Source organism: Leptodactylus fuscus, chromosome 11 (genome assembly GCF_031893055.1).
Source record: "Leptodactylus fuscus isolate aLepFus1 chromosome 11, aLepFus1.hap2, whole genome shotgun sequence".
In the NCBI taxonomy this organism is placed as follows: Eukaryota; Metazoa; Chordata; class Amphibia; order Anura; family Leptodactylidae; genus Leptodactylus; species Leptodactylus fuscus.
The window spans coordinates 50,299,691-50,313,812 of NC_134275.1; the positions used below are offsets into that span (position 1 = coordinate 50,299,691).

Consider the following 14,122-nt stretch of genomic DNA (forward strand, 5'->3'; position numbering starts at 1 on the left):
ACACCCCGCAGTGCTATCTCCCCCACATTATCCTCTGTACACCCCGCAGTGCTATCTTCCCACATTATCCTTTATACACCCCACAGTGCTATCTCCCCCACATTATCCTCTGTACACCCCGCAGTGCTATCTCCCCACATTATCCTCTACACCCCGCAGTGCTATCTCCCCCACATTATCCTCTGTACACCCCGCAGTGCTATCTCCCCACATTATCCTCTGTACACCCCGCAGTGCTATCTCCCCACATTATCCTCTATATACCCCGCAGTGCTATCTCCCCACATTATCCTCTGTACACCCCGCAGTGCTATCTTCCCACATTATCCTTTATACACCCCACAGTGCTATCTCCCCCACATTATCCTCTGTACACCCCGCAGTGCTATCTCCCCACATTATCCTCTACACCCCGCAGTGCTATCTCCCCCACATTATCCTCTGTACACCCCGCAGTGCTATCTCCCCACATTATCCTCTGTACACCCCGCAGTGCTATCTCCCCACATTATCCTCTGTACACCCCGCAGTGCTATCTCCCCACATTATCCTCTATATACCCCGCAGTGCTATCTCCCCACATTATCCTCTGTACACCCCGCAGTGCTATCTCCCCACATTATCCTTTATACACCCCACAGTGCTATCTCCCCACATTATCCTCTGCACACCCCGCAGTGCTATCTCCCCCACATTATCCTCTGTACACCCCGCAGTGCTATCTCCCCCCATTATCCTCTGTACACCCCGCAGTGCTATCTCCCCCCCACATTATCCTCTGTACACCCCGCAGTGCTATCTCCCCCATTATCCTCTGTACACCCCGCAGTGCTATCTCCCCCACATTATCCTCTGTACACCCCGCAGTGCTATCTCCCCACATTATCCTCTGTACACCCCGCAGTGCTATCTCCCCCCATTATCCTCTGTACACCCCGCAGTGCTATCTCCCCCCATTATCCTCTGTACACCCCGCAGTGCTATCTCCCCCCATTATCCTCTGTACACCCCGCAGTGCTATCTCCCCCCCACATTATCCTCTGTACACCCCGCAGTGCTATCTCCCCCCATTATCCTCTGTACACCCCGCAGTGCTATCTCCCCCACATTATCCTCTGTACACCCCGCAGTGCTATCTCCCCACATTATCCTCTGTACACCCCGCAGTGCTATCTCCCCACATTATCCTCTGTACACCCTGCAGTGCTATCTCCCCCCATTATCCTCTGTACACCCCGCAGTGCTATCTCCCCACATTATCCTCTGTACACCCCGCAGTGCTATCTCCCCCCATTATCCTCTGTACACCCCGCAGTGCTATCTCCCCACATTATCCTCTGTACACCCTGCAGTGCTATCTCCCCCCATTATCCTCTGTACACCCCGCAGTGCTATCTCCCCACATTATCCTCTGTACATCCCGCAGTGCTATCTCCCCCCCACATTATCCTCTGTACACCCTGCAGTGCTATCTCCCCACATTATCCTCTGTACACCCCGCAGTGCTATCTCCCCACATTATCCTCTGTACACCCCGCAGTGCTATATCTCCCACATTATCCTCTGTACACCCCGCAGTGCCATCTCCCCCCACATTCTCCTCTGTACACTCCGCAGTGCTATCTCCCCCATATTATCCTCTGCACACCCCGCAGTGCTATCTACCCCATATTATCCTCTGTACACCCCGCAGTGCTATCTCCCCCATATTATCCTCTGTACACCCCGCAGTGCTATCTCCCCCACATTATCCTCTGTACACCCCGCAGTGCTATCTCCCCACATTATCCTCTGTACACCCCGCAGTGCTATCTCCCCACATTATCCTCTATATACCCCGCAGTGCTATCTCCCCACATTATCCTCTGTACACCCCGCAGTGCTATCTTCCCACATTATCCTTTATACACCCCACAGTGCTATCTCCCCACATTATCCTCTGTACACCCTGCAGTGCTATCTCCCCCACATTATCCTCTGTACACCCCGCAGTGCTATCTCCCCACATTATCCTCTGTACACCCCGCAGTGCTATCTCCCCACATTATCCTCTATATACCCCGCAGTGCTATCTCCCCACATTATCCTCTGTACACCCCGCAGTGCTATCTCCCCACATTATCCTTTATACACCCCACAGTGCTATCTCCCCACATTATCCTCTGCACACCCCGCAGTGCTATCTCCCCCACATTATCCTCTGTACACCCCGCAGTGCTATCTCCCCCCCATTATCCTCTGTACACCCCGCAGTGCTATCTCCCCCCATTATCCTCTGTACACCCCGCAGTGCTATCTCCCCCCCACATTATCCTCTGTACACCCCGCAGTGCTATCTCCCCCCATTATCCTCTGTACACCCCGCAGTGCTATCTCCCCCACATTATCCTCTGTACACCCCGCAGTGCTATCTCCCCACATTATCCTCTGTACACCCCGCAGTGCTATCTCCCCACATTATCCTCTGTACACCCCGCAGTGCTATCTCCCCACATTATCCTCTGTACACCCCGCAGTGCTATCTCCCCCCATTATCCTCTGTACACCCCGCAGTGCTATCTCCCCCCATTATCCTCTGTACACCCCGCAGTGCTATCTCCCCCCCACATTATCCTCTGTACACCCCGCAGTGCTATCTCCCCCCATTATCCTCTGTACACCCCGCAGTGCTATCTCCCCCACATTATCCTCTGTACACCCCGCAGTGCTATCTCCCCACATTATCCTCTGTACACCCCGCAGTGCTATCTCCCCACATTATCCTCTGTACACCCCGCAGTGCTATCTCCCCCCCACATTATCCTCTGTACACCCCGCAGTGCTATCTCCCCACATTATCCTCTGTACACCCCGCAGTGCTATCTCCCCCCATTATCCTCTGTACACCCCGCAGTGCTATCTCCCCACATTATCCTCTGTACACCCTGCAGTGCTATCTCCCCCCATTATCCTCTGTACACCCCGCAGTGCTATCTCCCCACATTATCCTCTGTACACCCCGCAGTGCTATCTCCCCACATTATCCTCTGTACACCCCGCAGTGCTATCTCCCCACATTATCCTCTGTACACCCCGCAGTGCTATCTCCCCACATTATCCTCTGTACACCCCGCAGTGCTATCTCCCCACATTATCCTCTGTACACCCCGCAGTGCCATCTCCCCCCCACATTATCCTCTGTACACCCCGCAGTGCCATCTCCCCCCCACATTATCCTCTGTACACCCCGCAGTGCTATCTCCCCCCCACATTATCCTCTGTACACCCCGCAGTGCTATCTCCCCACATTATCCTCTGTACACCCCGCAGTGCTATCTCCCCACATTATCCTCTGTACACCCCGCAGTGCTATCTCCCCACATTATCCTCTGTACACCCCGCAGTGCTATCTCCCCCCCACATTATCCTCTGTACACCCCGCAGTGCTATCTCCCCACATTATCCTCTGTACACCCCGCAGTGCTATCTCCCCCCCACATTATCCTCTGTACACCCCGCAGTGCTATCTCCCCACATTATCCTCTGTACACCCCGCAGTGCTATCTCCCCACATTATCCTCTGTACACCCTGCAGTGCTATCTCCCCACATTATCCTCTGTACACTTTACAATGATAGGGTTTAGTACATTTCCTAGTTTATTGGCACACTTGGGTTTACATGGTATGACTACAATTCCCGGCATTCCTGATCGGGCAGGGCGTGCTGGGAGTTGTAGTGTAACAGCAGAATGCCTTTGACCCTATTACCGCAGCGGTTTTGTGGTCTCGTTCTCATTTATCGGCCTCACCACAGGCTACAGTTAGCCAAAAACCAAGTACCGGCTCCGCGCCCACAATAAACATGTCCGCCGCTGCCTCCCCGGCTCACGTAACCCTAGCATGGAGGACGTCTCTCGAAGCCCCGCCCCACACGGTCTGCCGTAAAGGGGGCGTGGTCTTACAGAGGAAGACGCATGTTATTGAAGCCGGAAGTCAGAGCAGGGCAGCAGGTGAGCGGGGATTAGCAGGGGTAGTTACAGGGGTGTGTACAAGGGTGCAGGGGTAGTTACAGGGGGCGTGTACATGGGTGCAGGGGTAGTTACAGGGGGCGTGTACATGGGTGCAGGGGTAGTTACAGGGGGAGTGTACATGGGTGCAGGGGTAGTTACAGATGTGTGTACGAATAGTTGCAGGGGTAGTTATAGGGGTGTAGGGGTATGTACATGAGTGTAGAGGTAGTTGCAGAGGTGCAGAGTAGGGGGCGGTCATGCTGTATACAGCCTGTGGGCTGCTGCATGGTGGCGCAGGTAGTGGTTTGGCACAGATGATGGGGCGGGTGTTCTCTCTGACGTTCTGCCTCGTGTGTTCCTCTGCAGCTCTGCTTGCTGTCAGTGAATGTGCACATGGTGCTGTTATCTGCTCTGGATAGAATTGTAGCAAACCCTCAGCTGCATGAAATTATTTATTATGCTTATATAGCACCATCATATTCCGCAGTGATTTACAGATATTGTCAGTCACTGTCCCATATATAGGGCTCACAATCTACATTCCATATCAGTATGTTTTTGGTGTGTGGGAGGAAACCGGAGTACCTGGAGGAAACCCACGCAAACACGGGGAGAACATACAAACTCCTTGCAGATGTTGTCCTTGGCAGGATTTGATCCTAGGACTATAGTGCTGCAAGGCTAACCACTGAGCCACCGTGCTGCCCGAAATGAAACAACCCCCAGCTGGTATCCAACAGGCTTCAATTTAGATAAGGGCTTCATGGCGGCTTTGGCTGTGGCTCCCATCGCCTGATCAAAGATCTGTTACCTGCGACTCCTTCACTAATGTCACATCAGCCCCACGACCTCTTTAATGTCTGACATTTCTAGTACATCGGCTTCCTGTCACTGCATTGAGATTATTACTCGTCACAGCTGAGGGTTTGCTACAATAAGGTTTATAACTTTGCCTGTCGCTCCTGTTATGTTGTCAAAGATTTGCAGGTCACCCCATGACTCCTTCCTTAATACTAGTGAACGTCATTGCATTGTTAACCCCTGGAGTGCCACAACTTCTAGTTGCATTATTCCACTAAGAGCTGCAGTCGTGGGACACTAGGGGTCAAAATACAAGTCCATTCACTAGCATTAGGATCGCAGGGTGATCATGCAGTGGGATATTCCCGTCCTTGGTGTTCCTTTCCTAATAAAGTTGTATATGTAAACCTTGATCTTGATGTTTTTCAGAAAGAAGATACCCCTTGGATTCTGCCTGGGACCTCTGCTTACAGCAATGGTAAGTCTATCCTATAATCTCCTTGCATCATCAACAGTTTCATACTTCTTGGGTTAGGCTCACATGGTGAGATTTGGAGAGGAATTTCAGGCAGTATTCCACTTCTCCAAATTCCAGCCCTGTGGTTTTGTTACTGAATAGCCTTAAACACGCTGCGATTAATCCACCTGAGCAAGGAGTCGCGGGTTCTGCGGCTGAATCGGCGGTGGAATGCGCGGTAGGATTGAGCAGGATGCTTAGTTTTTCACTGCCTCTAATTAAAAGCAATGGGAGACAGAATATGGAGCAGAGGCGGAATCTGCCGTAGTATCAACTCCAAATTCCATCATGTGAACTTGGGTTTAGATTGATGTTCATTGAACCTATTGACTTTGTTGGGACCAGTCATCTCTCTAAAGTGTATGCGGGTGGGGTTACCCTGATCTGGTGGGGAGATACGGATTTCGGCATGCATCTCCTATCCATTTTTATTGTGTGACTCTTTGGGATGAGCTGTGGAATTGATGGGTGTCATTGTATCGTCACAGGCTTCTGTACTAGATATGAAGTCCAAAGAAGAGAAGGATGCCGAGCTGGATAGAAAGATTGAAGCCCTGCGTAAGAAGAATGAAGCTCTGGTCAGGAGACACCAGGTAACTATACCCTCTGTGTTCTGGAACCTGAGCAGCCTTCTTAATGAGTGGATATTCTAATTATTCTAGATGGATTTAAAATCTGTATTCTTTACTGTACTATAGACATACCCTCTCCTTATTAGCATCTCCCCCATCACATTGACGAGTTTGTCTTTTTAGCTCTATTTTAGCATGTTCCTTTTCTTCTTTCCCTCTCAGATGATTGAGGAGGACCGGAAGAGGGCTGAACAAGAGGGAATTGCTGTGACCACCGCACGGAAAGCCAGACACTCAGACAGCGAGCCAGACAAAGCCCGAAAGGAGAAGGAGAATTTCTCAATCACTCTTGATGTTTCTGCTGGGGTGAGAGGATTTGTATATATGATCTATAGGTTGACACGTTACAAAGTGCATGTGATAGTGACACGTGGGTCTCCAGTTTAGTTGGATCCACAAGAAAGCAAGACTTGCATTTTACAATACTAGGATTTGTCAAGTTTGTACAACTTAAAGGGATCCTATCAGTCAGACACAATTTTTTTCTAGGTACCACATCGGAATAGCCTTAAGAAAGGCTATTCATCTCCTACCTTTCGTCGTCTTCTCCGTGCCACCGTTTGCCTACAATCCCAATTCTTGTCGGTATGTAATTGAGTTCTTTCACAGCACTGGGGACGGCCTCAATGCTGCGAGAGAACTCTCTCCAGCGCCGTCTCCATCTTCTTCAGCAGCGTCATCTTCAGCCTCTTCTTCCGGCGATGGATTGTAACTTCTAGGCCGCGGGCCTTGAGACTGCGCATGCCCACAGGCCACGAGAAAATGGCCGCTTACAATACTGTGCAAGCAGACATTTTCTCATGTCTCCCAGCGCTGTTTGAGCGCTGGGGCCTACCCCCAGTGCTGCAAAATAACTTATTTACATACCGACAAGAACCTTGGATTGTAGGCGAACGGCGGCGCGGAGAGGACGACGAAAGGTAGGAGAAAGAATAGCCTTTCTTAAGGCTATTCCGACATTGTACCTACAAAAAATAGTGTCTGACTGATAGGATCCCTTTAAAGGGGTTGTCCAGTATTCCTGTAGTATGCAGTGCACAAAGCTGCTCCATGGTTTGTGTAGTGGTCAGGTCCTGTTCATCTGCCCCGGCTCTCATTGACGTGAATGAGTTGAGCTGCAGTAAATTCATTTGTGATGATCTAGATGAAAGGCAGGAGTCAGACGCTGCAAAAAATTGTGAGACCATGAGAAAATACCTCATCAATATAGCTAAAAGTTTTTAAGGAGTGATGGTCTCTCTTCATCATGTTGTGTGTTTGTGTATACAGATGTGTGTCTTCATGGTTACAGACTGGGCAGTGTGGTCTGACTCAGGTGTCATGTGTAACCCTAATTCTCTTACCCTACACCATATTAAGAGGGGACAACACTTGCCGTACCCAGATGGATTAGGTTGTGATCTGTACCCACGGATACACATTGCTCCGCCTGTTAGTTATATACAAACAACATTACTATTATTATTTTTCATAGTTGACTATTTCATACGTTGCTTAGCTTCAGATGTTATGCAGAAATAAAACTAGTTGTACAATTATAACCACCTTTGTAGTACTAGCAACAAAAAGATACCTCGTAATTGGGAATTCCTTCCTCCTTACATAACCTATTATCTTATCGGTTTTTTTGTTTGTTTGTTTTTTCAGGAGAAGAGAATAGTAAATGATGGCAAATCGCCTAAAACCGCGCACTCGTCTCGCTCAGAAACATCTCAGAGAAGTCCCACCAACAGGACCAGTGGCCGAACAGGCCATTTTACAGGTGGGCGACCCTCCCAAGGGGATAAATCAGTGGAACCGTTCAAAGCCGAAGGAGATGGCGCTCATCCATCTGAAAGGCCGACAAGAGGAAGGAGGCCTCAAGGTACGGACATGTCCAGGAGAAGTCCAAGGATTCCTAATGATGATTCTCATGGAGAGCGGCGGTCTGCACCCACCAGAGCAGCAGACAGAGGTGGAAGAGGACCAGGCAGGGGCGGTGGCATGGGAGGTAGAGGGGCTGGCCACGGAGGATTGCCGGATGGCGTTCCAGGACCTGACAGAAAAGTTAAGGTATTGAATTGAGCTGATCATAAATTTCTTCAATGTTCTTTTAATGCAAACTTTGGTAAAAGCTCCACAACATGGTGGATCAGTGGTTAGCAGGGATGGAGTGCCGGTGTCCTGGGTTTGAATGTGACGAAGGACAAAATCTTTGCTCTTTTCTTGCTTGGGTCGGTTTCCTCAAGTTTCCATGGGTTTCTTCAGGGTACTAGCATCCTATGAAACTGTCCTAGTGTCTTCTGGGATGCTGCTATTGATAGCCTAATGTTAAGACTTAGATCTGACACCCAGCACTGCCATGACAGCTTTGTGTTTTGGATGAGCGCTGTGGCCTTCTCGCTGCTTATCAATGCCATGCACTGTGTTGTGGGCGTCTTCAGTATTTCAGCCCAGTCCACTTCTTTTAAATGGAACTGAGCTCCAAATTTGTCATGTGACAGATGAGCATGATGCCCCTTGTGTGAGTGCCATGATTGCTTCTCAGTCCAGTTTGTGGATTGTATTCAGTACCGTTGGCATATATGTAACGGACACATTTCTCTGCAGGTGTCTGGTGAGCTTGCATGATTTGTGGTCTTAGCTAAAAAAAAAAAAATTTCCTTTGCTTTTCAGGAATGGGAAGAGAAGAGGAAACAGAATATTGAAAAGATGAATGAAGAGATGGAGAAAATTGCAGAATATGAGAGAAGCCAAAGGGTGAGTATTGGCCTGTACCCCTCCTGTCACTTGGTGCCATTGTGTGCCGCATTGGTAACCATTTTTTAGAACAGAAATGGTCAAATATTGTGAATATTCAAAGGCAACTCCTTTTGATGGCTGTCTAAAAAAACAAATCTGCTGGTTGTCACTGGAAACGGTCAGCGAGCTTGTTGTCAGATGCACCACAACACTGTCTGAGCTTTTCTGTCTGGTTGGACTTGGTCTTTCTTCCATCAAATTGCTGTCCCTCTTAGGATGTAAACCACAAGAATAATTTTAGTGGATTCCAGGATAGCAAAGATTTCTGGATGATATTAGCTCTGAAGGTTGCAGTAATTTAAATGCAGCACTCCACTATAATACCTTTAAGGCTAAGGCCCCACTTTGCAGATACGCAGCTTTTTTTGTTGCAAAATTTGCTGCAGTTTTTTGAGCCAAAGCTAAGAGTGGCTACAAAAGGAATGGGAAATAGGAACTTCTTATACTTCTCCCTACTGCTCAATCCACTCCTGGCTTTGGCTCAAAAAACTGCAGCAAAATCTGCAACAAATCTTAAGCCTAAAGGGATTGTCCCATCTCAAGGATCCTATCTATACTGGTAACTTTTGTAAATTGAAGCCTTTTCCTAAATATATTGCTTTAGAAATGCTGCTTTGTTTTCCTGCTATGTGACCTTATTCCTCCCATTGTTCACACATCGTTGCTATCACCGCAGACCTATAGGACAAGTGACATCACTTACTCACTGTTCTTGCTGGCAGGACAATCAGCTCATTCACTGATTAATGCAGTTTTGCTGATAAAGCCTGCTCTGTTATCTCTCTATGTAAAAACACAGATAACACTGAGCCTGTTCTGTACAAGCATCTGCATATTATCTGACCTGCATAAGTGTTCTGCGTCCTGTTCAGCAGGAGGGAGAAATACAGGGAGTGAGAAGAAGAGACACTGAGATCGGAAGACCCCTTTAATGCTAATAATCGCTTGCAGATCACCAGTGACTAAAGTGATAGGCGCACATGGTTTAGGTTTTCCACATATATATCCTTTTCTACAGCTGAATGTTTATCTTCCTTGTAGGATGGCGTAAGGGAGAAAAATCCAATCCGCAACTTTCTTGATGATCCCAGAAGGACAGGCCCCATCGTAGAAGTTGACAGGAAGGAGGGAAGCCGCCGCCACAATAGAAATTGGGGTGGCCCTGATTTTGAGAAGGTGAAAACTGGTATGGATCGTGAAAAGGAGAGCCACGTAAGTATATGCCTTCTGACGTGTCTGTTCATTGCTATGGATCCGCTGGTTTTTGCCAATCCTCATGATCTGCTTTATTTAAAAAAAGGGTCGAAGATCGGGAGGAAAGAATCAGATGGATATGACCATGTCCATGACTGGCAAAGAACGGGCAGAATACGTGCGGTGGAAACAAGAGCGAGACCAGATTGATCAGGAGAGACTGGCACGACACAGAAAGCCTACTGGGCAATGGAGGAGAGAGTGGGATGCAGAGAAAACAGATTCTATGTAGGTGTTCAGATGATGTCTAGTATACAGTGTATATGAGCTGTAACCAGTCACTCTAGTTCTTATAGCTGTATTTTTTATATTCTGTATAATTTTATAAGCTGTATATTTTTTTTCTTCACAGGTTTAAGGAAGGTGTTGCTCCCCCTGTAGAGGAAGAACCTATTGGCAGAAGAGGTAAATATGTCTTCATACTATATATAGTGAGCACTGTATCTAATATACTGGTATCCTACGCTCTGTATTGATCCCACCTGACAAAAGCAATGTTACGCACCTTTTTATACGGTTATGGTGATACATCACACTATCCCATTAGTTAATAAGTCCCATGCATAAATACCCCCCCCCCATTACAAGGGAACAGTAACACCATTGTCAATGTCGTCATTTGTATTCAAGGCAGGATAATGGAGGAACACTGACACGTACAGTGTTGAGAAATGGTACCTTGAAATATATAGGCGTGGTCTAGCAGCGATTGTCAGACATAAAGCATGGTGACTGGTCCTGACAAATGACTTGTATAGAAAAGAAATGGCCCCTGTTCTTATACTAGATTTTGCATAAGACCAACCAAAGCTGGGGCCTGTCCCTCAGGGACCTGCCTAGGTGCAAGGAGTGTTTTTCTTCTCTTGCATATCTGAGCCACATGAAATCCTAGACTTCGGCTTCTGCATTTAAGCACAAATGTTATCCATACACTTATGGTCAGCAGCCATCTTGAAAAGGTAGAAGATATGAAGCAAAGCGTGATGCAAAGATTTATCTGATTCTTTCATTCTATCACATGATCCGCGGTTGTTATGATGTCTAGTTCATTGCAATGCTTTGCTTGTTTCTCTGACAGACCAAGGAAAACGCGGGGCTCCCAAACCTCCCACTATGGCCGAGTTCCTCCCAGAGAGCCTTAAAAGGCCAACACAAAGGCGGAATCAGAAAAGGGGAAGGTCTGGAAATAAACCATACAGGTGAGCGTCCTTAAAACTGGAGTGTAGAAAATATCCTTGTTAAACCATTCAAGCACCAGATTAGGATTTGTTACTTTGAACATTCTACCCACTCCCCCGAATGCTATACACTGTATAGCATTCGGCAAATCAACGCTGGTTCTGCAGCAGGCTCGTCCTTGCTAGTCAGGAGAGCTGGCAGCTTGCTGTTACGAGGTAGCTTACTTTTTCTCATAGGAATGCATTGGCCAGTGTTGATTGGCCAGTGTACAGCATTCAGCCAATCAACACTGGTTCTGAGTCTAAGATCGGACCACAGCAGTCTCCATTGTGGTCCGATCTTAGACTCCGCCTCCTCAGACTCCCAGCGTTGATTGGCCGAATGTTGTACATTGGCCAATCAACGTTGGTCAATGCATTCCTATGAGAAAAAGTAATCTCCCGCATAAACGCAAGCTGCCAGCTCTCCCTGTACAGTACGTGATTTAGTGTGCAGCGGGGAAGACTGTACTTACTGTGTATGGTACAGTTACGTATGGCATAACTGTACGCCGGTACAATTACCGGCGTAAACCGTTTTACGCCGCTGCATAGGAACGGATCAACGTCATAAGTCGAGGACTAACTGTATATGGTTGTAGCAGAATATGTGATCTGTTGCACAGGGGGCTTAAAGGGATGTTTCTGTTCTTTCTCTTACAGCATGCATGACAGCCGGTGGGAAGAAGCGGAGGAGGAGGAGGATGTTGGAAATGATAAAGACAAACCTCTGCCATCAGAAGAGCGAGAGAAGGAGACTTGTGTAGAGAAAGCAGTAAGTTTTTATTCCATAGTGTGTATACTTCTCAACAGCAGAGCAGTCTAGCAGTGTTGTAAAAGGACTTTACATTGATGATCTGTACTAAGGATAGACCATCAATGTGTATCTGAAGGGTCACCGCTGCTGAAAAGATGGAATATTGGTGCAGGGTCAGAAGCTGAAGAATCTTGGTGCTTTACCTCAAACTTGACCTATAGACGTCTGTTCCTGCATATCGGCCTATTCAAGCAAATGGGACCTGTGCATGGATGTCACTGTCAGGGACTGCAACAATCCCAATAGGTAGCCGAGAGAAATATATAAGTGGGAGAAGGGCCCTCTACTAACCACACACTGTCTATATTATTCAGTTGTCAGGTCTCTACTGATGAAATCAAGGTAGCAAAATAAAACCTTTATTCAGAAATATCTAAAACGTAACAAACGTTCAGCGTCCGGACAGACTGATAAAATATGCTGCATTATCTATCTCGTGGTCCCTTTGTTAATTAGACATGTAGTCACTAGTAATACAACAACCCCCTAGATTGTATGGGTGCATCTTGCCCAAGGATTTTTATTCTGTATCCTATATGTACAGCACAGGGCATTGAGAGGTTAAACTTCTTTTATTGATTGTAATGTCTGTTGCTGTCTTCTGTCATAGGGTGACGGCAAAGGACATTAAACTGTTGTAGAGAACAGACAGATTGGTTCTGTCTCTGTTCCCATTGACACTAATGTAGACAACTTGATGGACGATGCCCACTGTCAAGTTTGTTTACTTTTGTAACAAGATAAAGTTGTGCAAGCAGGAAGATAGGTTATGTTTATATGGGAACAGACACTGTATCGGTCTGTCCGTTCTCTGCAACAGTTTCATGTCCATTGCTGTCATCCTATGACGGAAGATCGTAATGGACTATAACAACGGTATTGTGAACCCATCCTAAGGCTCCTTGAACACAAGTGTGTGTGTTTTCCCATGTACCTGTAGACGCACACATTCATGTAGCCTAAGGATGAGGGCTTGGCAGACCTTGTGGTTGAGGGTTTCAGTTGTCATATCCTCGCCAGTCTCACTTTTCTGACCCATTCACCTATGTGTAATCTGGCCTAAGTAGGTTTCAGGCATGTATATATGATCTCACCTGTATACCTTGCTGTATGGCGTATTAGAAAATGTTTCATTATGGACACTAACATGTAACTGAGTAAAATCCCACTCACCTTACTTTGATTCCTTTATTCCAGGAGCTTAAGAAAGCAGAGGAACCTTCGAAACCGATATCGGAAGTGTCCACGGCTCAGAAAAATGAAAATATAAACCATGAATGCGAAGATGATGAGTGGACGGATGCAAGTGGTGAAGTTGAAGAGGAAGATGTGGAGGAGGAGGAGGAAGAAGATTCTTTAGAAGCTGAGGAAGATCCTCCTCAAGCCAGCACTCCTCCAGTGACTCCAAAAGAACAAAGGCTTCCAAAACACGTGGAGACCCCCAAGCTGACCATACCTTCTCCAGATGTGACCAGCGATGACCGAGTCATAGAGTCCAAACCCACCAGCCCATTCTCTCCTGATGGACACTGTCCAGTAACAGACTGGGGTGAGGAGATGGAGCTTCTGTCTCCTCCAGGAAGCAGCAACGAGGACAGTCCTCTTCAGACTGATAGTACGAGGGGCTTCAGTGAAGACGCAAGATCTAACTCAGGTCAGTGAACACTAAAGATGGCACGTGCCAGCAGCATTGACAATGTATGTGTAGGAGTTGTCCAGACTGATTCTGTGTCCGTTCCCATTGACACTAATGTAAACAACATGGCGGACGATGTCTTCCTTACGTTTGGGACAGTTGTGCACACAGTGAGATAGAAGATGGCTTCTGTCTTGCTTATATTGGTGTAAATGATAACAGACACAGAATCGGTTTGCGTCTTCCTACGACGGAAGACAGCAATGGACTTTTCACTTTTCCCAGTTGTTTCGATGTTTTATTGAGCTGCCCCTGCTGTAGAGAATTCTGCATGAAATGCCTGGACACCGTCCTCCTGTATAACTCTATGTATTTTATATTCTGAGTGAGTTTTCTATAGTAGTTGATGGTATCGGCAGCCTCGTGTACTCGGGCTCCACATTTTTTTTATATATTTATTTATTTTTTACATGGACT

The 14,122-nt window shown here is 47.3% G+C and overlaps 1 protein-coding gene across 3 annotated transcripts in view; it reads left to right on the forward strand.

Moving 5' to 3' along the window:
* The first annotated feature begins 3,934 nt into the window (after positions 1–3,934).
* The window catches only part of CCDC9 (coiled-coil domain containing 9), a 35,272-nt gene continuing 25,084 nt past the window's right edge, over positions 3,935–14,122 (forward strand). For all 3 annotated transcript variants that reach the window (XM_075260113.1, XM_075260112.1, XM_075260114.1), the window contains exons 1-12: positions 3,935–3,990; positions 5,221–5,269; positions 5,797–5,901; positions 6,103–6,246; positions 7,588–7,992; positions 8,596–8,679; positions 9,763–9,933; positions 10,022–10,203; positions 10,328–10,380; positions 11,054–11,174; positions 11,856–11,967; positions 13,207–13,663. In XM_075260113.1, the coding sequence (XP_075116214.1) occupies positions 5,267–5,269; positions 5,797–5,901; positions 6,103–6,246; positions 7,588–7,992; positions 8,596–8,679; positions 9,763–9,933; positions 10,022–10,203; positions 10,328–10,380; positions 11,054–11,174; positions 11,856–11,967; positions 13,207–13,663 (1,837 nt within the window). In that variant the 5' untranslated portion in view covers positions 3,935–3,990; positions 5,221–5,266. The remainder of the gene's footprint in view (positions 3,991–5,220; positions 5,270–5,796; positions 5,902–6,102; positions 6,247–7,587; positions 7,993–8,595; positions 8,680–9,762; positions 9,934–10,021; positions 10,204–10,327; positions 10,381–11,053; positions 11,175–11,855; positions 11,968–13,206; positions 13,664–14,122) is intronic.